Source organism: Salvia miltiorrhiza, chromosome 2, assembly GCF_028751815.1.
Source record: "Salvia miltiorrhiza cultivar Shanhuang (shh) chromosome 2, IMPLAD_Smil_shh, whole genome shotgun sequence".
In the NCBI taxonomy this organism is placed as follows: Eukaryota; Viridiplantae; Streptophyta; class Magnoliopsida; order Lamiales; family Lamiaceae; genus Salvia; species Salvia miltiorrhiza.
In genome coordinates this window covers 4872180-4893843 of record NC_080388.1, presented here as the reverse complement: position 1 = coordinate 4893843, position 21664 = coordinate 4872180, and the positions used below count along the sequence as shown (strand labels likewise).

Here is a 21664-nt window from a genome sequence, read left to right as displayed (position 1 = left end):
GTCTACAATTCGTGTATTTACGGTAATTATTCATGAACCATGTCTTGATTACTATATACACCGTCCCAACTTTATTTAATTTTATTAGTTCACATAATTATATTACAACACAAATCTATACTAATTTATATATCTAAGTTTTTTTTTTACTTGAATTTTTATATATATATATATATATATATATATCTAAGTTAACATTATAAACTGTTAAAATCGAGCTAGACATGAAATGAAATAAACACAAGATATATACATTACATCGCATTGTTTGTTAAAGGCCAAACACGTCCGAACAAATGAACTCTCTCTCTCTCACTCTATATATATATATATATATATATAACAGAGACAAATCCAGACACACTTTATTATATACGCACAAAAAATATTACTTTCTCTCTCTAGAAAAAACACACACACGCACATACAAATATAGAATCGAGTCTAACCGCTTACTGTGTGAACTGTGTGAATATCTCAGTGGGTTGAGTCTTTGTCTTGTCTGCTGCTAAAACCCTAATTGCGGGGAATCTCAAAGCGAAGGGGAGCTGGAGTGTTAATCATCCTCTCCGCCTCCGTGATTGGAGTTAGGTGTTGATTAATTGCGTGATTATGGAGAGATCCGACGGCAAGGATTTCAACGACTTCACCGACTTCTCCAGCAGCTCGGCTTCTGGTAGGAAGCTTTTTCTGTTTCAGCTGCTCTGTTTTGATTATTGTGTGTTTTGATTCCATTCGTTTGTCGCTTTCGATCCGTGTTCGTTTCCGTTTTGAGTTTGTGTTTTGGGCGTTCGAGCTTTATGAAATGAGTGTGGGTGTGATTTCAGCTGGAATTTGCGGACGCGAGGTTCTGATATGGCGTTTTGATTATCTGTGCAGGTAGTGCGATGTTTGACGCGTCCCAGTATGCCTTCTTCGGTAAGGAGGCAATGGATGAAGTGGAATTGGGGGGTTTGGAGGATGATGAAGAGGTTGTACGTTCGATTGGGGGAGGATTTTGTGGTGAAGAGGAATTGAATGAGTATCATTTGTTCCAGAAAGACGAGGTGAATACGTTGAATTGTTGTCGTGAAACTGTATTTTCTATGAAGTTAGATGTGTTACTGTGCTGTTCATCTTAATGGTTTTGTTGGGCTCAGTTAACCCTTATTGTTGAACCCTAGTCTTAGAAGTTACAACAGTAGAAGCTCATAGTTGTTCGTGTAGTGAAGTGTTAATCAACATATGAAGGTCATTAAAGGATAGCCGTATTTTTCATGTGACTTAGTAAAGAGGGAACGTCTCTTAAACGAAAATTATATTGTAATTCTTAATGATGTTCTTTGAATTTTTAATAGTTTGGTCCTGTCTACTTGTGATCTTTTAATATATTCAGATAAGATGGGCTCCTATAGTTCTTAGGCTGGTCTTATTTGTTGTTGGCTATGGAAGTCCTGTTTCTTATGTCAAACTTTGCAAATCTTCTTGTATAAGGGCCTATCTTCTTTTATGCATTTATTTTGTCCTAATGTCTTGTATACAATTTTCATTTTCCAGGGCTCAGGAGTAGGATCTTTGTCTGATATAGATGATCTGGCAACTACATTTGCAAAAGTGAGTTGTTTTGGAACATATACTTCTGGTGCATAGCTCATTCTTGTGATTTTGGATTGATATTTTTCTATCGATTTGTTACTCACGTTATTGCTGAATCATGTATGCTTGAATCTCCATCTGAACTTTCAATAAAATTGGTGCGATGCTAATCCGTGCTTTGTTAAGCATGTCTCTGTGCACCGTCCAGAAATGGAAGCGTAGCCACACATGAAATACAACAAATACCACATTTGGCAGCAAGGATTTGATTGTTGGAATAACGGTTATTTCAAGACATACAAAGAGAGACACAGCTCAATGAGATATGAAAAAAGCTAAATGGAAAATTGTATGGCCGAGAAAGTCTAACTTGAATTGGGATTTGGACTAATATGATTGATCCTAGACAACAATATTATGTTGCTTCTAGACATTTATTCTAAAAATAGATAACAATAATAGGATGTACAAACAAAATAATCAAAAGCTCAGCTAATTGAAGTCTTATGATCTCCTAGATATGGAAATTTGTCCAATATTTGCTCAGTCTTGATCACTTTATTACCTGCTTCTATTTATTGTGTCATGTTGTTATCATGCAGTTGAACAAAGTTGTTTCGGGACCAAGACATCCTGGAGTTATTGGTGATCGAGGGTCTGGATCTTTTTCTAGAGAGAGTGAGTTCTTATTATGTGTCTATGACTCTATTTGTGGAGTTATAATTCAATTTATCTCTCTGCCCTTAGTTTTATGCCAATGATTGCAGCCACCCTGGTTTCTACTGTATGTGTAAATTAGTTGATCCCTCTTTTTTTTAAGAAAGTTTGTTCCAAAATGTTAAACAGTTAAAGCATTTTTTCTCAATATGAACTATGAAGCTTTGCAATTAACTTTTTTTGGCAATTACAATATTGATACCTCATGTAATGTGAATGCTCTCGAGGCAAAAAAATAAGCATCAAGCCCTTTTCCAAATGTCTTCACCGATATGAAGTATTCAGAAAGTAAAAGCGAAAGTAAAGAAATTGGATTCTCTCCTTGGTGAAGGAAAAACACTCTGTTCGCACTGGGATTCACATCATTATTAAACCTAGATTAAGACATTTGATGTTTTGGGTTATTATTTCTTGTTCGTTCCTGCATGCTAGGTGTTATAATGGACACTTGTTTCTTATATATTCTTGCAGTATCTTGCCCTTTTAACAAGCATTTATTATTTTATAATTTTCTGTTAAGAAGCTAGGTATTACAAATATTTCAGTATTTGGGGATTTCCATGAGGTCTGATCTTTCTAAGGTGTAAAGGAAAGATACCTTAGTAATCACATTCTAAATCATTGCTTTTTCTTAATGACATGACTTTAACCTGCTTTCCATTCCATGCTATGTTCAATTTCTTCTTTTCTTTTTCTAGTTGTTTTCTGGCCCTCTGATTGACAAATGTTAATTCAGGTTCATCAGCTACAGAGTGGACGCGGGATACAGATTTTCCTGAATGGTTTGATCACCATATGTCTGACTCAGAATGCTATGAAGAAAATAAGAGATGGTCATCACAGCCCCACCTGTCCTCAATGTTTCTCTCAGAATCTAAACCATTATATAGAACATCATCCTACCCTCAGCAACAGCCGCAGCTGCTTCACGCTTCAAGCGAGCCTATTTTACCCCCTAAGTCATCATTCACTTCTTTCCCTCCACCAGGTTCTCAAAAAACTTCTTTCAATTTGTCATCTCTTTCTAGTGGACCTCAATCGCCATTCTCTGCACAGAACAACTCTCTGCTCTCTAACTCTACCCTCAATTGGTCAAGTTTACCTGTAGGGTTCCAATATAATGCTAATATGAACCTAATGTCTCCAAATATATCTCACAATAATCATTTGCAAAACCACTGGATTAGCCATGCCGGTGTTCTTCATGGGGATCATTCCATTCTCTTAGACAATATCCTGCAGCATCAGTATCATAATGGACTATTACCTCCACAGCTATTATCCCCACAGCAGCCAAGACGACACCTTTCTTTCCAACCATCTTTGGCCCAATTGTCAGCCTTGCAGTCTCAGATGTTTAACAGTGTTCCTTCTTCATCAGATTGGTGCAAATATAGATTGACTCAGAAGAGCAAGTCAAAATCTAAATCATCACAGAAAGGTAAACATTCTGTAAGGTTCTCTAATCAAGGGTCTGATGCTAGTATCCATCGGAGTGATAGTAATTTTCCACAAATCAAATCTAAGCACATGACTGCTGATGAAATAGAGAGCATACTCAAAATGCAGCATGCGCATGGCAATGACCCTTATGTAGATGATTACTACCACCAAGCTCGCCTTGCAAAGAAATCTGCTGAAATGAGGTCAAAGTACCGTTTCTGCCCATCCCTCCCTCGGGAACAGTCTTCTCGGTCCCGTAGTAGTACTGAATCAGAACCACATCTTCAGGTTGATGCTCTTGGAAGGGTTTCTTTTTCTTCAATTCGCAGGCCTTGCCCACTTCTTGAACTTGACCCCCCTCCTTCGGCCTGTGGAGATAGTGGCTCCGAGCCGAAAATATTTGAGAAGCCACTGGAGCAGGAACCGATGCTTGCAGCAAGGGTGACAATTGAGGATGGGTTTTGTCTTCTTCTGGAGGTGGATGACATTGATCGTCTTTTACAGGCTACTCAACCTCAGGATGGTGGAAACCAGTTAAGGCGAAAGCGCCATACCCTTTTAGAAGGATTAGCCGCCTCTCTGCAGCTAGCCGACCCACTTGGTAAAAGTGGGAATTCAGTCGGCCTGTCTCCCAAGGATGATATTGTGTTCCTGAGGATAGTTTCTGTTTGCAAGGGCCGGAAACTCATTTCAAGGTTTCTTCAGCTTCTTTTACCCGGTAGCGAACTTGCTCGAATAGCCTGCATGGCTATCTTCTGCCATCTGAGATTTCTGTTCGGGGGGCTACCAGCTGATGCAAAAGCGGCTGACACCATTAATGATCTCGCTGAGACAGTCTCCATCTGCATTGGTGGTATGGATCTTAATTCCCTTAGTGCTTGTCTTGCTGCGGTTGTTTGTTCCTCGGAGCAGCCTCCTCTCCGACCAATCGGCAGTCCTGCCGGAGATGGTGCCTCGGTCATCCTGAAGTCTGTTCTAGAAAGAGCTACTCATTTACTGAGAGATCCTATTCCTTTGCCTGCCAGCAACTTGAGCACGCCCAACCGCGCCCTCTGGCAGGCGTCGTTCGATGCCTTCTTCGGCCTCCTGACGAAATACTGCGTCAGCAAGTACGAAAGTATAGTGCAGTCCCTAATGTCTCAACACAAGGAGGAGATGGGCTCGGAGGCTGCAAGAGCTGTAAGCGGGGAGATGCCGGTGGAGGTTCTACGCGCTAGCATCCCTCACACGAACGAGAGTCAGAAGAAACTGTTGCTGAATTTGGCGCAACGGTCGATGCCCACCGCGGGGTCCGGCTTTAGTTCCGGGGGTGGAGGTGGTGGACAAGTGAATCCTGAATCGGTGAAGGGGTAGGTGAGCTGTGAACTGTAAATGCTTTGCTCTGCTCTGCTTCTCTTGTCACTGTAGGGGAAAAGCAGCATCTGCTGCTGCTTTTGGGGTTTGGCAGATTTTTAGTGCCAAAAAATTTCATTTTAATTAATAAGTTTCTTGCAAACTTTGTATAATGTCAAAAGCTCCGTTTTAAGCTTTTAATTATTATTATTATTATTATGGCTCCTTTGGGGACACCCAAATGGGGATGACTTCTTTTGTTAACAGTCTGGATCTAGCATTTTCAGGGTGAATGTACAGGTATATCATCATTAAGAAAAGGCTCAGGATTACATGTCTCTCTCTCACACACACACACACAATTTGTATTTTGGGGAATCTATGTTATACAGATATTGCATGTTTATTTAAAAATAGTAAGTTATATTTTTTCGTCAAAAATCACCTTACTATTTTTGGAAATAATTTTTTGTTTTTTTATTCTAATTTTTTCTATTGGTATACAATCATACAATTTATCACATTTTCATAGTTTTTACCGTGTAGTTCTTATTTAAAATGGAATTATAGGTTAACACTATCTTATATTATCAATATTGCATGTTTATTAACATATTTTTGTCTAAAATGATCATAAAATGTTCAGTTAATATATGTACAATATTTAGTTACCTGTATATTTAATGAAACATGTAATCACATATTTTTATCTAAAATGATCATAAAATGTTTTCAGAGCGTATATACAATATTCAGTTACATGTTTATGTAATAAAATACATATTTTTGCCTAAAATGATCATAAAATCTTTAGTTAATGTATATGTGATATTTAGTAAACCTAAATAAAATTATTAAAATATTAATATTGATCAAGATTTATGCTTTCATATGGACTTTTAATAAAATTATTTATTTATTTATTGTTTCTTTCTTTCATGAACATTCAATTAGCAAGTATAAAATAAATTAATATTTAAGATTAATCAGGTCACTATAGTTGTGTATCAATTATAATCGCACTAAATTAATTATAATATAATCATGACACTATAATTTATACTAGTATTATTTAATTTTTTTTATCTCTTAAATATGACTTATATTCACACCATTTTTTTTTGACAAAATCACTTATAATTTCGGTTGGAAAGTTATAATTGTTTGTTGGCCGAATTTGATCGAATTAATTTATTCATTTAATGCATAAAAAATATTTAAAATGTCATGATCCTTGATCATCTATTTTAGGATAATTCTTGCTAGGTTGTATTTGTTAGTATTATTTTATCAAAATATAAATTTTAAAATTAAACTATATATTCATTAAATATAAAAAAAGTATATATATATATATATATATAGATATAATATATTAACACACACACACACACACACATATATATATATATATATATATATACACACATATGTATATATTTTAGTACTGAATATATTTCATAGAAATTTCGTATAAATTAGCTTAATATAATGTGTATATATATTATATCATCTTTAATATAGATTTGGACAAAATTATAATTCAGGACAAATTTCAGAATGGACTAAAGTTTATGTATTTATATTACAACCTTATATAGTTGAAAAAAATACCAAAATTTACTAATAATTTGTGGATTTACAGTCAATTAACGCCTAAAAAAAATATGTTGTGAAATGCAAATTAATAAAAAGTAATTAAAAGTTTCAAAAACTCTTTCAAGACTAATAGAAAATTGGAAAGAAAAATATCTAGATATTTTGGTGGAAATTTTAAATAGATAATAATAATTATTAGATAAAAAAAGTTTTGTCAAGATCTTGATCATTCATTTGATGCGCGTCCAATTATAAGATGAAACAGTTTCATCTTTATTTTAACGATACTATCTTTATTAAAGCTATTTTATATAATAATATAAGCAACTTATAAAATGTTATTTTCTAAATATAATATTCTAAAAAATATAATTTGTTTTACTATCTTAATTAAGTAGGTATCGCCGTGCATCGCACGAGAGTAATATAAGCACGACATGTTTTTTGGATATCGGCCTGAAGTATATTTCAGATGTGTTCTAAATGTATTCCGAAGAAAAGTGAAAACACTAAAAGATACGAGAAGACCTAACACATACCCTAGGCTATGGGGTACAAATTTGTGGTGAGGAGAGCAAAGAAGGAATGTTTCAAGTAAACCGCCTGGGAGAAATAGTAAATAATAGAGATAAATTTTTTGGGCACATTAAATCTGAAAAAGATTTAATAATGTTGCGGTAGAGGCTAATTTATTTACAATGTTGATGCAAGGTTACACTAACATTTATAATTTATTTTAACGATACTATCTTTATTAAAGCTATTTTATATAATAATATAAGCAACTTATAAAATATTATTTTTTAAATATAATATTCTAAAATATATATATATATATATATATATTTACTATTTTAATTAAGTAGGTGTCGCCGTGCATCGCACGAGAGTACTAGTTTATATAAAAAGGGATCTTGTAAATCTAATTGGGCACAATGTTTCAATTAAATCTTATTTTTGATTTGAATCGAGTTAGATTTATGAGGTATGATTTCATGAATACCTAAAATATATAGTCTACAATTGATGGACTAATTCTTTTGGTCCAAAATTGTACTTTATTTATTTTAAGGAGTAATAGCGTCAAAATACACAATTATTTACACATTTTTTATTTTACACATGAACTTAAAATTTTGCTTAGATATATGAACTTTCATTTCATTTTGATTTTGCATGGATGAATATTTTCGACGAATGAATGTTGGGGTAGAAGTTGGAATTATCTATGTGGTTTAAACGGAAGTTTTTCTAAATGATGTAGTTGGACATTAGGTAAATTCTTTTACAAGAATACAAAGATACATTAAGAAATCACTCGTCAAAAATGTTCATCGTGAGCAAAATCTATATCTATATAATATATAAAAGAGGAGTTTTACCCTCCATCTTTTCCCTCTCTTCTTCCATCAATTTTTTCACTCTTTTTTTTCTTTTAGTTTTTCATAATTTAATTCTTTTGTAAATATTATCAAATTTAATTCATGATTTTTTTTCAATATGCATCTTAAATTTAATACTATTGTATAAAAACATCAAAAATAAATTTAAAATGAATAAGTTATGAAAATTTTTAAATATTTTATTTTCTCTCTTTTCATTAAAATTTTATAACTTTTTATTTATGTTTGTATATGAAAATATTTATTATGACGTGTAACTCTATAATAATAATGTGTAAATGCTAATTTTTGTTATTGAATAATTTTTATTACACTTTATACAAAGTTGTTAATATAATTTTTAAATTCAAGATTTTATTGTATAATTGACGTGATTTATTTGATTTTATTTTTAAAATATATTTTTATATTTATTTAAATATATCGTTAATTTCGATGTTCGTCGTGCATCGCACAAATGGACATTCTAGTTAGAAAGAAATGAAAGTTTGCGTTTAAGTTTATGTTTTGAAAATTTGTGTATTTTAGCGTTATTATCCCTTTTATATACATGTATATGTGAATTGTGGTATGGAAAATCTGTTGTAAAAATTATAGAATAAGTAGTGATAATTTTTTTGGAATTTTACTTTCTCCCATCGCACTAGATTCATCCCCCAACCCTAACTTTAGTCTGCAAATCGTTCAAGCATATGCATCGTTTTTTGAGACTATGTTTTAGAATTGTAGTTGATCTGAACCGATCACCTACCCACCGTGGGCAAGCATAACGTGTCCATCATTGATGTGGTAATTTTAATTAGGAAAGATAATTAATAAATCCTACTCTAATTAAAATTATCTTACTATAATTACAATTGTCACATCATGGTGGGCACGTTATGCATGCCCACGGTGGGTAGGTGATCGGTTCTGTGTAGTTGATTTAATTATATTTTAATTTTTTTTTTGGAGAGAAGTGGTTGAATTTAATCGTGATTGTTTTAAAAAATTACATCCCAAATAGTTTCGATTTTCTAAAAGATGCAAAGAAAAGTTGATATGAAGTATTTTTTTATTTATTTATAATGTAATGATTTATTCTATAATTGGAGTGAGCAATCATAAAGGAGTTGTAGTGACACATGTTGTATGATTGGTTGTATATAGTGAGGTATGACTAAATTAATTTCCTTTTCTATACACCATAACTACCTCTTTATTTGTGTTCATTTACATACCTTTTTTAGAAATAACAGTGCACGAAAGTGATAAGTTTTTTCCCCATCGACATCTTATCTTGGGTGCACCCTACCTAAAAGTAAGACTTGTCGAATATATTATTATTATTATTATTATTATTCATGAGAGACGATTCAATAGTTTCAACTTTCAACCACTTTTGTAGGAAATTAATCTATATAATTAATTAAAATCGTATATTCATTTTTAGTCTTTATCTAAATTTATGCGACTTGCCTTACACCTCAAGTTCACGTTTATTCCATTTACATATTATATTCATGTAACATTCAAGAATCTCGTTTGCAATAGTTTTGCCATTTAGAACTGCAATTTTGTTTACTTTTTCTTTTCTTTCCATATATCATATGTCGTTACAATTTAATAAACTTTGGCACCTATACTATTCTAGCTTAAGCTTTTCAAAAATCTTTACATAGCTATTGGGATTTGATCAGAACTCCCCCTCTTCAACTGTAAATTAAAAATAAAAAATAAAAAAATGACGAAATACAATTTGTTGTTAAGATACTTCTCCTTCAATTACTAGATTGAAGTGTTTGATTTAGATATCCGCCTTAAATTATTCAATTCGGGGCCTGGTTCGAAGGCGGGTATGAAATTTATACTCGTTGTCGGGTTCGGGGTATAGATATCCGCCTTGAACCCGCTGATTATATTTTTATATGTTTGATAGAGTTCTTGTTAGAAGATATATTCAAGTTCTAATTGTGAAATTTATGGTTTGTTTGTGATGTTGAATGATACTGTTATTTATTTTGAGTTTTTATATATTTGATGGAATGGACAAAATGCTTGTTGCATAAGAAAGTTTTGCAAAAATAAATAAATAAATAAATTGGTGGATACCCAACATGTACCCTTTTTTCGCTAGGTAATCCTCGTCCTGAACCCGACCCTATTCAAATGAATATGAAGACGGGTATAGGGTTAAAATTTTGAGGCGAGTATGAGGGTGGAAAAACACTCCCCACCCCGAACCCACCTTGTTGCCATCCCTAATGTGAGCCAACCAAGCTCTGTTTGTTCTATTCGTCGGCTTGGGTCGAGCCTCATACCTAGCGGGCCTTTTGACCTGGTCCACTTGACAACTCTAATTTGAGTCATTCGGAGGGTTAATGCGCGAGTGTGTTTTTGTTGTTTTAAAAAACACTTTTAAAATACTGAAAGTTGAGGGTTTTAATAGAAAATAAAAATTGGGATAGAATTTAAAATTCAATAAAGGCAACATATTTAATCCTATAAAGGAATAATGCATATTGACATAAAATCTAAAAAATAAATATTCAAAAATATTAGTAGTAAAATTTATGAAAAGCGAAAAAGTTGTTGTCATGGGCAGTCCAATTCCCTTCGGCCACTTCCTCTTTCTTACCAAGAAGAGACTTGGACTCTCTCTCTCTCTCACGCACGAAGACACACACACAGACTAAACGTGAATGCATGGTTGAATTCATTTTTTTCGGCAGTATTTTGGTGTCAATATACGTTTTCTCCTCATTTCATGGCTTTCTTCATGTTGCTATACTCATCAAACACCAAGCTCCATTTTTTCTTTCGTCACATTTATCTCATTCTATGCCACTCTCTCACACACACACACACACTTGCCGTTTTGATTATGTGGAATTTGATTATATTTGGTCTAAACTTCAGTTACTATGCGGGCGTTAATTCTCCGTTGAAATCTCTTCTTTTGTTTTCTTCATCTTTCTGGTAAGTCATTATCCATCCAAAAAAAATCAGTCTTTTTCTTTCACCAAACTTCTCATTAAAATGAATTTAATTTGGAATTAATGCTTTGAAACTAGATTTTTTATTTTATTTTATTTTATTTTATTTCATTGATTTATTTGCATGGTTGTTTCTGAGTTTGGGGTGGGAGCTAAAAGTCAGAAGTTTTAATTTTATTTACCTTGATGTTCAATTAGGTTGAGTTGATTTTTCTTGTAAAAAAAGTCGTGATTTTTGCCAAACTGTATTTATTTACTTGGAACCCCCCTCTGTCTTAATGGTCATTTTTCAGTTGAGAATTATTTTATTTGCCATGAAATAAGTGGCAAAATCTGTTGGTGAGTATGTGATTTTTTGGGGATTTTCATGACATTTAATCACGTGGGATTTGATTTCTTGAATCTGCTAATGAAATTAGTTCTATATTTGGAGATTGCTGTTTCTGTTTTGTATGTAATATGATTGTGTTAATTGCCCTCTGCATATATTAATGCTTTTTTTGTTGTCTTCCAAAATCGATATATATTAGCTTTAGGAAAATTGGAGCTGTGATCAATCACCATTGCTGAGCAAGTTCCATTTTCTTTATTTTATTTGTGAATTCTAGCTTTTATTTTAAGGTAAAAATATCAGGTTTCTTGCTTCTTTGATGCTTGATGGATTCTGTTTTGGCTTTTGGGATGAGGTTTTTTCATTCTGATGAAGTTGAAAATGGCTGTTGAAAACCAATGGTGCAGAGGTATGCTGCTTAAGGATCACAATTCAAGTGTAGGGATGGATTACATAGAGATGAAGCGACGGAGCAGCTTCACGAGAAGGATCCTCTTGGCCGTTGTTGTTTCCGCGCTTTTGATCTTCATGGTTAAAGGCCCTTCTAGTATTAGTGGCTCTTCAAAGGTATATATAATTTGCCTAATTTGCCTGCATTTGGTTTTTCATTTTGTATGATTGAAAGTAGACTTGAAAAATGAAAATGTGTGTTGCTTTGATTGGAAGAGATGGTTTGTTAACTAATTCACTAGCAAATCAAATGCTACTATTCTGTTTCTGAATGTGACAAGTTGTTTAGACTGTGTTGTTGTTGACCTTTACATCTTCAGTTTTCTGAGCACGAGGCAGGCGTCACACATGTCCTAGTGACGGGGGGTGCAGGCTACATCGGCTCCCATGCTGTTCTTCGCCTTCTGAGGGATTCATACCGCGTAACCATTGTGGTACATCAGCTTAATCAAGCACAAACTGTTGTCTCATTCTTGCAAAAGTTGGTTTTTTTCTTGATTTTTCTCGTCGTTTAGGACAATCTCTCTCGTGGAAACATGGGAGCCGTTAGAATCCTCCAAGGACTCTATCCGGAGCCGGGGAGACTTCAGTTCATATATGCTGATCTAGGAGATGCAGCTGCTGTATCCCTTTAGAGTTTCTCCGTATCTTCGACTAGTTAGCTCCTTGTTTAAGTTGCTCCTTAAGTGTTGATATCAGGTAGACAAGATATTCTCTGAGAATGCTTTTGATGCTGTTATGCATTTTGCTGCTGTTGCTTATGTTGGCGAGAGCACCGCTGAACCTCTGAGGTGCTCGTCTCTCGTCTCACACGATCTCTCTCTCTCGAGTTGATTCTTAAGACTAAATGGTGTCCCTAAACATGATCCAGGTACTATCACAATATTACATCAAATACCTTGTTGGTTGTGAAAGCAATGGCCGCTCATGGTGTGAAGACATTGATCTACTCGAGCACTTGCGCGACGTATGGAGAGCCCGACAAGATGCCCATCACAGAAACCACCCCACAAGTGAGTTTCAGTCTTCTGCATACATTCATTTGTAGTTGTTTTTGGATCATACATCATTTACTTGTGGTTGAATGAACCTTAGGTCCCCATCAATCCATATGGTAAAGCCAAGAAAATGGCAGAAGACATAATCATCGACTTCTCTAAGACAACGGACATGGCTGTCATGATCTTGAGGTTTGTATAGTTCATCATGTTTGTTGAGGAAACTACTGTCAAATTTGATCATTCTGTCATTAGGTATTTCAACGTGATTGGCTCGGACCCCGAGGGAAGGCTCGGAGAAGCTCCTCGACCAGAGCTACGAGAGCAAGGAAGAATATCCGGAGCTTGCTTTGATGCAGCCAGGGGCATAATACCCGGGCTCAAGGTACGTCTCCAAACGTTAAAAGAAAAACGCGTATAATTCATCCATGTTATGTATTGTTATCAGCAGAAGTCATAAAATTTTTGCAGGTGAGAGGGACTGATTACAAGACTAGAGATGGGACTTGCATACGAGACTACATCGATGTGACTGACTTGATAGACGCGCACGTGAAAGCCTTAGGCCACGCGAGGCCCGGGAGAGTCGGGATCTACAACGTTGGAACAGGAAAAGGTCTGTCATTTTCTTACAAGAAAGCACCAAAACATGCTTGGGGTTGTGTTGGACTTAAAAAAATCTTGGTATTCGCTGTCTGAGCACAGGTAGTTCAGTAAACGAATTCGTGGAGGCTTGTAAGAGGGCGACTGGGGCGAACATAAAGGTGGATTACCTGAGCCGGCGGCCAGGGGATTACGCTGAAGTTTACAGTGATCCTTCGAAGATTCTCAGGGAGCTCAACTGGACGGCTAAGTACACGAATCTGCAGCAGAGTTTGAGCGTTGCTTGGAGATGGCAGAAGGCGCATCTCAACGGTTATGATGATTGATCGTCGTGCTCTTCAAAATCGCGGTTTTTTTGCTGCAAGATTAGTGGCTTGGCACCATGCTTATGACAATAAGAAAATGTGAGTTGAGGAATGTGTAAAATGTGTAGTAAGATATGACAGAAGGTATTGATATAGGTGATGTGAAATGAGACAGTTTATACTGATTTTGGAGAGTGTAGGCAAAAATGGTTAGTGTCTAACTGCATATGGCCTAAGAGCAGTTTATTAGTGAGCCAAGATTTGATAGAGCAGAACCGAGTCCAATATTGTCATGCTCAAGTTTGGTTCGTTTATAATCGAGACGAGTCTCGAACTTTATTGATTCTAGCTTGATTTACTGAATATTCTGATGTTTACGAGCTTAATCGAGTACGAATAAACTTTCTAAATTTAGATTTAAATTAGTTTATTCACTAATATAATAATATATTCAATATTTTCTTATAACAAATGAAATGAATTAGAGACTTAATACATTTAGGGGTCGGGTCATTCAGTTGTTCGAGATTGAATTGTTTCGAGATTATTTTAATCACACGGATAGGCTAAGACTCAAAAGTCATGATTAATTATACGTGGTATTATTTCGAGATTGGGTAGTATTATCTCGTGTAAATAATGAGTTATGTAAATTTTAATAACGAGTTTGTTCACAGATTAAGAAGCAAAATACTAGCATCAAGCTAAGCTTGATTCATTTAGCTAACGAAGTTTACTAAACAAGCTTGTATGAAGTATGATTAAAAGAATTAAATAATCCAAATCCATTTACCAAAAGCAGAAACAATAGAAATCCAACTCACACGCAAAAAACAGAACTGATATGTGCATGATATTGATATACCACTATTTGAACAAAGGTAGTAAAATTCTTGTATAATGTAGTACAAGAGACCAAACAAAATTCTCTAAATAAATCAAAAATGGCTCATCAATAATAATATCTGTATCTTAGTATTACAAGGAGATAGATAAGGAAAGGAACGATGCAATATAATGGTATCCCTAAGTAGTCTCCGATCCAAGGCGGCCGCGATGGCAAGACAAAAACCGACCATCAAAAGAAGGGCTCAACGCTAAGCTAAGCTTTCCCTACGTCTAATCATCATCATCATCATCTGCAGCAGCAGCATTCGTATCTGTTGGCACCTTTGGTTTTGTGTGTGTTACCTAAATGATCATTACAGCTCATCGTGACCATTGGACTCAGCTTCAGCCTCGACATCGTCTGATTCAGTGGTCGTCTGGTCTTTTGAAGAGGTGGTCTCTTCAGATGCAGAGTCTGTGCTGTTTGCTTTATCGTCACCATTATCTGTTTCCACCTTCGCAGGTTTCTCAACTTTCGGTTTTGGCTTGGGGATTCTGTTCACACTTGCAACCTATGCATGAGGGCAAAAGCAGAAATGAAAATCAAATAGTAACTAAATAAGAGATTTTCATATATTACAAAATGCATGCAAGTGGCAAGGATTAAAAATGATCGTTTGCTAAGATGGATTGGAACTTTGGGGTATCTCAAGGCCCATGAGGATAAAATACTTACATGTATCTTATCAATCATGAAAAACAAACGCACCCTAAGAGTGACTTCGAATTTTTTAATTAATTATTAATATAATTCCAGATCTAAGCCTTGCCTCAGTCATGAATTGATTGGCTTGGAACCAGAATAACAAACAAGGCACCAATAAAGATAAATCTAATGTAAAATATTCGAGCATATGTAGTCTTTGTATATGAGTACCTTGTCTTGGAGATCTAAAATCTTGTCGTATACTTCATCAGATGTGAAAGCCGGTTTGCTAAATGCAGTAGTCCTGTTAGAGGAGACATTAATGCATTTAGCACATGGAAGGGTATCGAAAAGAACAATGCAGCGTGAAAGAATAGAACTTGTGTTTTCCAATATTTTGTGGTAGAAACCAATATTATCTTAAAATAAAAAGAGTCTCCTTGTCACATGTAAGATGGAAGCAAGGTTGCAAGCCAATGGAAATGAAAGAAAAGGCCAAACTTACTTTTGCTGCACAGCTTCCTTGTCACTTAACCAAGTTTTGAACTTATCAGCTCCACGTAAGACCTATAAAACCACAGACATCAAGGCGATGCCCACCATGACATTAATATTCGGGTATTGTGTGTCTGCATGAGATATATTCATGTTTTTAGATACAAGGTTAAGAGTACCTCGTCTATTCTCTCTCTTGGCAACCAGGACTTGTTTTTTTCCCATCCTTCCACAATCTGAATATTTAGGGCGAGAAACACGTAGTTAGAGATTGGCCTAATAACAGGCGTCCAAGCATGCATCTAAAGATTCAAGTCGTATACATAAACACCTCGTCTAAAAACAAGTGCACTTCCACTTCTAAGTATTTAGCTTTCAGTCATATACAGTAAAACCTCAACAAAAAAAATTCATAGCTTGTACTCTGTTCTGCAGATGAAAGCAAAAGAACTCAAGCAAATGAATGCAGTTTTCCACTGAAAAGTTCTTTTGTTGACTAAACCAAAGTTCAGCCTCCTCAAATTTTTTTACTCGGTTCATGCAGTTCATAAGCATAATTGCATATAACAAGTAAAAAACCATACTATCATCTGAAAGTAAAATAATCGGACAGCTCGTCAAGGTTTCAAACAGTTAAATCAAACCAAGTGGGAGAAAAAATAATGCTCTTTTCCATAATTTTATCACTTAAATCACATCTTTTCTTGTGATGTCCAGCTGTGAGCAAAAATTTATACTTCCAAAACTATAGTTTATTTACCTGCTCTATTTCTGTCAGATATCTTCGTGCTTGTTCAGATGCAGCAGGCCGTGCAGTGAGTTCAGTATGCCTACAACAAATAACAACATTAGGACCAACTTAGACAATGAGATGTAATAAATTACTGGATTATTGAAATTAAAAGAGACCTGAAAAATATAGGGTCGCCAATAGATTTCAATGTGTCCAGACGTTGTTGAAATTCAGAGGCAGAAGCATCTTCACCATCAGTATACAACCAATCCTCCACCTGCATCAATAGATAACATCAGCAAATATTTAAACCAAATACCACATAAGAAAGTGTGGACCAATTCATGGAACAATGAGCACGCATGCATGTGCGTGGAGAGAGGGAGAGAGAGCAAACCTCATTAAGTTTTTCCATAAAAGATTTCCTCTCTTGCTCAGAAGATATTTTTTCGAACTCTTCAGATTCAAGCTGGTATATCAGCACACAAGTAAGCACGTGTGAGTAGTAAATTTTAAAAACAAAATCACAGGATGCTAAAAAATATCAGAAAACTAAATCCATAAGCATAATTGATAGATAGTAAAATAATCCCAAAATCTAATACAAGGGCAAAGCCACCTCAGAGTCCGACAGATGCCAAGGTAGCAATGAATGGGGATTCAGAAAGTGAGAAAAGATAACATGAGCTAATAGTCTTGTAAAATAATTAATGTGAGAATAGTGGTATCATGTATATGAAATTCTAATGGGACAAGGCTAGCTGATACCATCAGGTATATTACAATAATACAATTACAGGTCAACGAGGGAATAAAAGGTAAGACCTTGATTCGACTATTCTAAGATGACATTTACTAGCATCCATATTGTTGACATACATAATAATAGCAGAGTGATGGCCACAATCAATGAGGGGATTTTTTATGCATGTTCAAAGTCTACACAAGCAAAAGCTAAACTTCTTACCTTGTCCTTAGTAGAATAGATATAGCCTTCAAGGTTGTTTTTCAATTCAGCCGTTCTTCTCCTTTCTGAATCCTTCTTGTCCAGTACTTCTAATTTGCGTTTAGACTCAGCATAAGATTCTTTTGAGAGAGGCATTCCAGTCCCTGTTGTCTTCTCAATAACCTACACGCAACACACATATGATTCTTAAAATTACTATAGATGAAGTAACTATCAACTGCAAATCATTTATTTTAGAAACCTTAAGGGGAACTCTGAATGTCCTCTTCTTTAGCTTCTTCTCGGTACCAAGATCTACATTGCTAGAATCATTAGCACTGGAATCAGACGTGTTACTATTGCCATTATTTGTCTCCAACTTGTCAGTGCTCTCCTCTGAAACATTCTTAGCTTCAGCATCAGTTGTGTTGGCAGAGGCAGATGTTGAGTTGTCCGCAGTGAGATTCTTTCGTGGGACTTCTACCCATTCGGTTATCTCAACAACAGCCTCAGCACGATCTAAGGAAAATATACCACTTCTACTGAGAGAGAAATGTAAATTGGCCTTAATCGGGGAGGAAAGGTTCCGTGATGAGTACCTGGAACATACAAGGGCTTGAGAAAACCTCATGGCAAAAATACAATTATCCGATGAATGAAATCAGAATTTTAATTAAAATAATCCTTACTTCTCACTCGCATCAGCAAGACCTAAGATATCATAATTCGCAAATGTAAGAGAGGCAGCACCAGGTGGTAGCAGATCTTCACTCTCATAAGCAAGTGAAACTTCGAAATCTTTGTTGTGGACAACAGATCTGAACATCTGCAGTAAAGTAAATGAGATATAAAACCATATGAAGGAAAGAGATACACCGAACTTCTACATCCAAAAAGTAATTTACCTACCTTGCTAGGTAGCTTTTTCATTCTTGGTACAATCAGCTGTCTGGTGTTTTCATCTTTCAAAAGACCATCACCATTCAACTCCAGCACAAAACCATAAGTAGAACCATCAACCATTCCCAACTTGCGGTTTAATTTGATTCCATCACTTAAATTTGCAGCATGTAGTGAGGCACCTAGAACAATAGCCTCATCAGCATCCAGATGTTTGTCCAACTGCTTCCTCCCAAGAAATTCCTGAAGCTTGGCCTGTAGGAAAAAGGCATGGTCAAATCCAAACCATACATTGATACGGAAAAGGAAGCTGAGATTCAAAAGATAAAACTGTTGTTTTGTTCTGAGCCTCTGGCATTACTCTGAGAGTAAGTCAACACATGGTGTTAGCAAAACTTGAAAATTGTTCTTATTAAAAGAGTTACATATAAACATGGTATCTTCCAGAAACTAAGACATACAACAGAAAGCATGAAAATGTAGCGCCATTGCATCAATACCCTAAAATAGAACTTTAAAGTCAGATGTACCTGCAACTTCGGAACCCGTGTGGCACCACCAATCAACTCTACTGCATACAAATCATCAGTACTCATTCCAGAATGCTTGAGAACTTCTTTTATGGGTAGAAGGGCTTTTTCCCAAAGATCTCCACAAATCTCTTCAAACTTCTCACGAGTAATTGAGCTCCTACGAAAAAATAATTTCTAAGAGGTTAAAAAAGGGGAACAAGAAAACGAATAATCAATGGATATTTTGCAAAAGAAAATTTCTTGTTTCTCAGGCTAACCTGAAGTCACGATCATCATAAAGAGATTCTACAGATATCGGAGCCATCATATTGGCACTCAAGATTTCTTTTGTGCGCTTAACCTGCTTCTTCAATTTGGCCATCGCCTTGGGTGAATTCCTAATATCAACCCCATTTCCAAATTGTTTGTTGAACTCATCCGCAAAATACTCTACCAACCTCAATTCCATATTCTGACCTCCGAGTTCTGCATCCCATTTGACATCCTTCACCTGGTTACAACTATCAAATGTCAAACTATCCACACTCACAGAAAAAAATTCTGAAACATGGAAGTTTGATATATGTGATATTATCCTTCATGGCAAACTCTATACTAAAGTCGGATAAATTTGAAGATTATGTTTGGAAAGAAGGGCTCAAGTGCATTGAAAGTTTGGCTACTTATGGTAATTTCACTCACAGGTACCTTTTCATTCATTTGATGGACCAAAAAATGTTTACATTTCAGATTTAGACATCAAAAGATAGCGACTCAAACTGCTGGATTTACTTATAACAAGAACCATCCAAAAATATTCTAATTTCTGATAAGATTGTCACTCAAAATATGTAACTCAAGAACTACACATTTGAATGATCATTTGTGAAAGGCTCAATAACATATTCTAATTTCTAATAAGATTGTTCAGAGCTAGGTCTAAAATATACATATAAGAGAACCAAAATGCCCTAGGTGAACTCGCCTTGATTCATTTGTTTATCAAACAAGCCAAAACAACTTACAGAAACCGATAAAATTCAAACAAGCTTGAACAAGAGCAGTACGTTCAAGTTCAACAGATTCAATCTATTCACACTCCTACCTGAAATGCTAAACCTCACTCGTCAAGAGGAACCGAAACAATTTAAATACCGTACTCAATATTCAAAAGAACAAGTTACCTGAAATTGATTAACTGACACCGTCTTCCCCAACTCCTTAGCATTGTAAGCCGAAAAATACACCAATGCGGCATAAGTACTGCTAGCCCCCATGTCATAAAACACCACATGCCTTGATCCATTTGAGAAATCCTTATCGATTCCGTACTGCAAAGCAGCCCCGGAGTGCTCATTCACCAAAGCCAGCACATTCAGCCCGGCCAAATCCGCCGCAGCCAGCAATCCCCTTCTCTCAGCCACTCCCGTGAACGGGGGCACCGTGATCACGACATCCTTCACGCTCGTCCTCGCGTGAGTCTCCGCCAGCCCCGCCGCGTACTTGAGCACCATCCCCACCATCTCCTCCGCCGTGAAATGACCGCCATCCCCAACCTCGGCCTTGAAAACCGCCACACCCCGCGTGTCCTCGGGCGCGATCTCGTAGCTCAGATACAGCTTGCGCAGGAAATCTCGCGTGAAATTGTAGGGTTTAGCGACGAGCGAGGGGAGATGCGAGAACACCTTGGTCGGGTAGCGCGCGAGGAGATTAGCCGACTCCTCGCCGATCAAGCGGGAGTCAGCGTGGAAACTGATGAGCGTCGGCGTCTTCCGCTTCGACATCTCGTTGATGGCGACGGAGATCGGCGCCTGGCCGGGCTTGAGGTTGACTACGGCGACTTTGAGCCATTCCGAGCCGAGATCTATGCTGGCCACCGCCGATTCGGTTTGAAACGAATGCAGCAGGAAGAGCGAGAGGAAGAGCAGCGCGTGCAGTGAACTCGGCGTCGCCATTTTTGTGGAAGTTTCGAGCTCACCACCGTTGCATCAAATTGGGGAGTTGTGGGGAATGGGTTTTTGTAGGGGAGAGCGTCCACGTGGAAAGAGCAGGATCTGTGAACCAATCAGAATATTACACGTGGAGTAAAGAACACGTGGCAGGATGTGAGTTGCCGGATGTGTTGTGAATGGCGTTGTTAAAAAGTTCAGACTTCAGAGTTCAACTAACATGTGGAGCCGTCGAAATGGGTTCGAGTTCGGTCGGGTCGGGTCGGGTCGGTCAAGCCCAATTTCTAGGATAGATTGGATTTGTTGGCCCATTAAATGACGGCCTGGCCCAGCCCATAGTCCAGACATTAATTGAGAGGTTTAAATTTGTGGCGACGTAAAGAGATAATTGGTGTTGGGCTATGACTCCAACATTTTCAATTTTTCATATTTGGACAGTGCTATTTTTGTCCATTTATAAAAATTGTAGTTTTTCTTTTTCGAAAACTATATCTTATATTTTAAATTTTATTTATGATTAATATTTATAAAAAAAATTAATTATTTAATGCATCAATTTTGATGTGTTACTTTCTCCACTCAACTTTAGTGGATATCTTCATCAATTTTATATACATCACCCAACTATTTATTAATAATCGTACCATTCGAACTACAATACATTTTCATGGACGCATGAAATATTAGACAAATAAAATTTAGGATTTCTCATAATTATCAGGAAGGTAATGATGTTTTTGATAGGATGATGTGTCCTTCGATGCCCAATGGTTGTAGGCGGCAAAGATGAGGTCAAGCCTGAATTCGAATTCGACTCAATGGTCGCTTGGACAAACTTTTTTATTATTATATCTAAGTTGTATT

The 21664-nt window shown here is 36.1% G+C and overlaps 3 protein-coding genes across 6 annotated transcripts in view; 2 read left to right on the top strand and 1 right to left on the bottom strand.

Annotated features, from left to right (window-relative positions):
* LOC131012714 (protein PAT1 homolog 2-like) overlaps nucleotides 1-5331 on the top strand; it is a 31626-nt gene extending 26295 nt beyond the window's left edge. Inside the window, exons 1-5 of one of the 2 annotated variants that reach the window (XM_057940704.1) lie at nucleotides 346-676; nucleotides 880-1046; nucleotides 1537-1593; nucleotides 2178-2253; nucleotides 3029-5331. In XM_057940704.1, coding sequence (XP_057796687.1) covers nucleotides 613-676; nucleotides 880-1046; nucleotides 1537-1593; nucleotides 2178-2253; nucleotides 3029-5088 — 2424 coding nt within the window. In that variant the 5' untranslated portion in view covers nucleotides 346-612 and the 3' untranslated portion in view covers nucleotides 5089-5331. Of the gene's footprint in view, nucleotides 1-345; nucleotides 677-879; nucleotides 1047-1536; nucleotides 1594-2177; nucleotides 2254-3028 lie in introns of those variants that run through there. The other variant, XM_057940705.1, reaches the window with a different exon arrangement.
* Nucleotides 5332-10653: 5322 nt separating this feature from the next.
* Nucleotides 10654-14138, top strand: LOC131012743 (probable UDP-arabinose 4-epimerase 3). Of its 3 annotated transcripts, XM_057940744.1 has the most exons (11): nucleotides 11053-11383; nucleotides 11575-11665; nucleotides 11783-11942; nucleotides 12146-12259; nucleotides 12341-12448; nucleotides 12525-12616; nucleotides 12697-12838; nucleotides 12921-13015; nucleotides 13079-13208; nucleotides 13295-13439; nucleotides 13529-14138. In XM_057940744.1, the coding sequence occupies exons 3-11, from the start codon at nucleotides 11787-11789 to the stop codon at nucleotides 13750-13752; spliced, it is 1206 nt and encodes a 401-aa protein (XP_057796727.1). In that variant the 5' UTR covers nucleotides 11053-11383; nucleotides 11575-11665; nucleotides 11783-11786; the 3' UTR covers nucleotides 13753-14138. The 3 variants fall into 3 exon arrangements, with proteins under 3 accessions (XP_057796726.1, XP_057796727.1, XP_057796728.1); XM_057940743.1 differs by lacking the exons at nucleotides 11053-11383; nucleotides 11575-11665 and adding an exon at nucleotides 10654-11027; XM_057940745.1 differs by lacking the exon at nucleotides 11575-11665.
* A 425-nt stretch (nucleotides 14139-14563) lies between these two features.
* LOC131012712 (heat shock 70 kDa protein 17-like) lies at nucleotides 14564-20983 on the bottom strand. Its single transcript, XM_057940702.1, has 14 exons — nucleotides 20036-20983; nucleotides 19130-19362; nucleotides 18870-19029; nucleotides 18349-18594; nucleotides 18129-18265; nucleotides 17702-18038; nucleotides 17461-17622; nucleotides 16891-16962; nucleotides 16670-16770; nucleotides 16521-16590; nucleotides 15940-15996; nucleotides 15771-15832; nucleotides 15497-15569; nucleotides 14564-15131 (listed from the first exon to the last, which is right to left on the bottom strand). Exons 1-14 carry the CDS (start codon nucleotides 20804-20806, stop codon nucleotides 14934-14936), a joined length of 2679 nt encoding a protein of 892 aa, XP_057796685.1. The 5' UTR covers nucleotides 20807-20983; the 3' UTR covers nucleotides 14564-14933.
* Nucleotides 20984-21664: the final 681 nt, after the last annotated feature.

Bases quoted from the DNA above. Each gene is read 5' to 3' on its own strand.
- LOC131012743 (XM_057940743.1), top strand. From the start codon at position 11,787: ATGCTGCTTAAGGATCACAATTCAAGTGTAGGGATGGATTACATAGAG. The intron at 12,617-12,696 runs GTGCTCGTCTCT...AACATGATCCAG, and splicing joins AGCACCGCTGAACCTCTGAG to GTACTATCACAATATTACAT. The intron at 13,209-13,294 runs GTACGTCTCCAA...AAATTTTTGCAG, and splicing joins GCATAATACCCGGGCTCAAG to GTGAGAGGGACTGATTACAA.
- LOC131012712 (XM_057940702.1), bottom strand. From the start codon at position 20,806: ATGGCGACGCCGAGTTCACTGCACGCGCTGCTCTTCCTCTCGCTCTTC. The intron at 18,039-18,128 runs GTAAGGATTATT...TGTATGTTCCAG, and splicing joins CTTGCTGATGCGAGTGAGAA to GTACTCATCACGGAACCTTT. The intron at 16,591-16,669 runs GTCTCTTTTAAT...TATTTGTTGTAG, and splicing joins GGCGACCCTATATTTTTCAG to GCATACTGAACTCACTGCAC.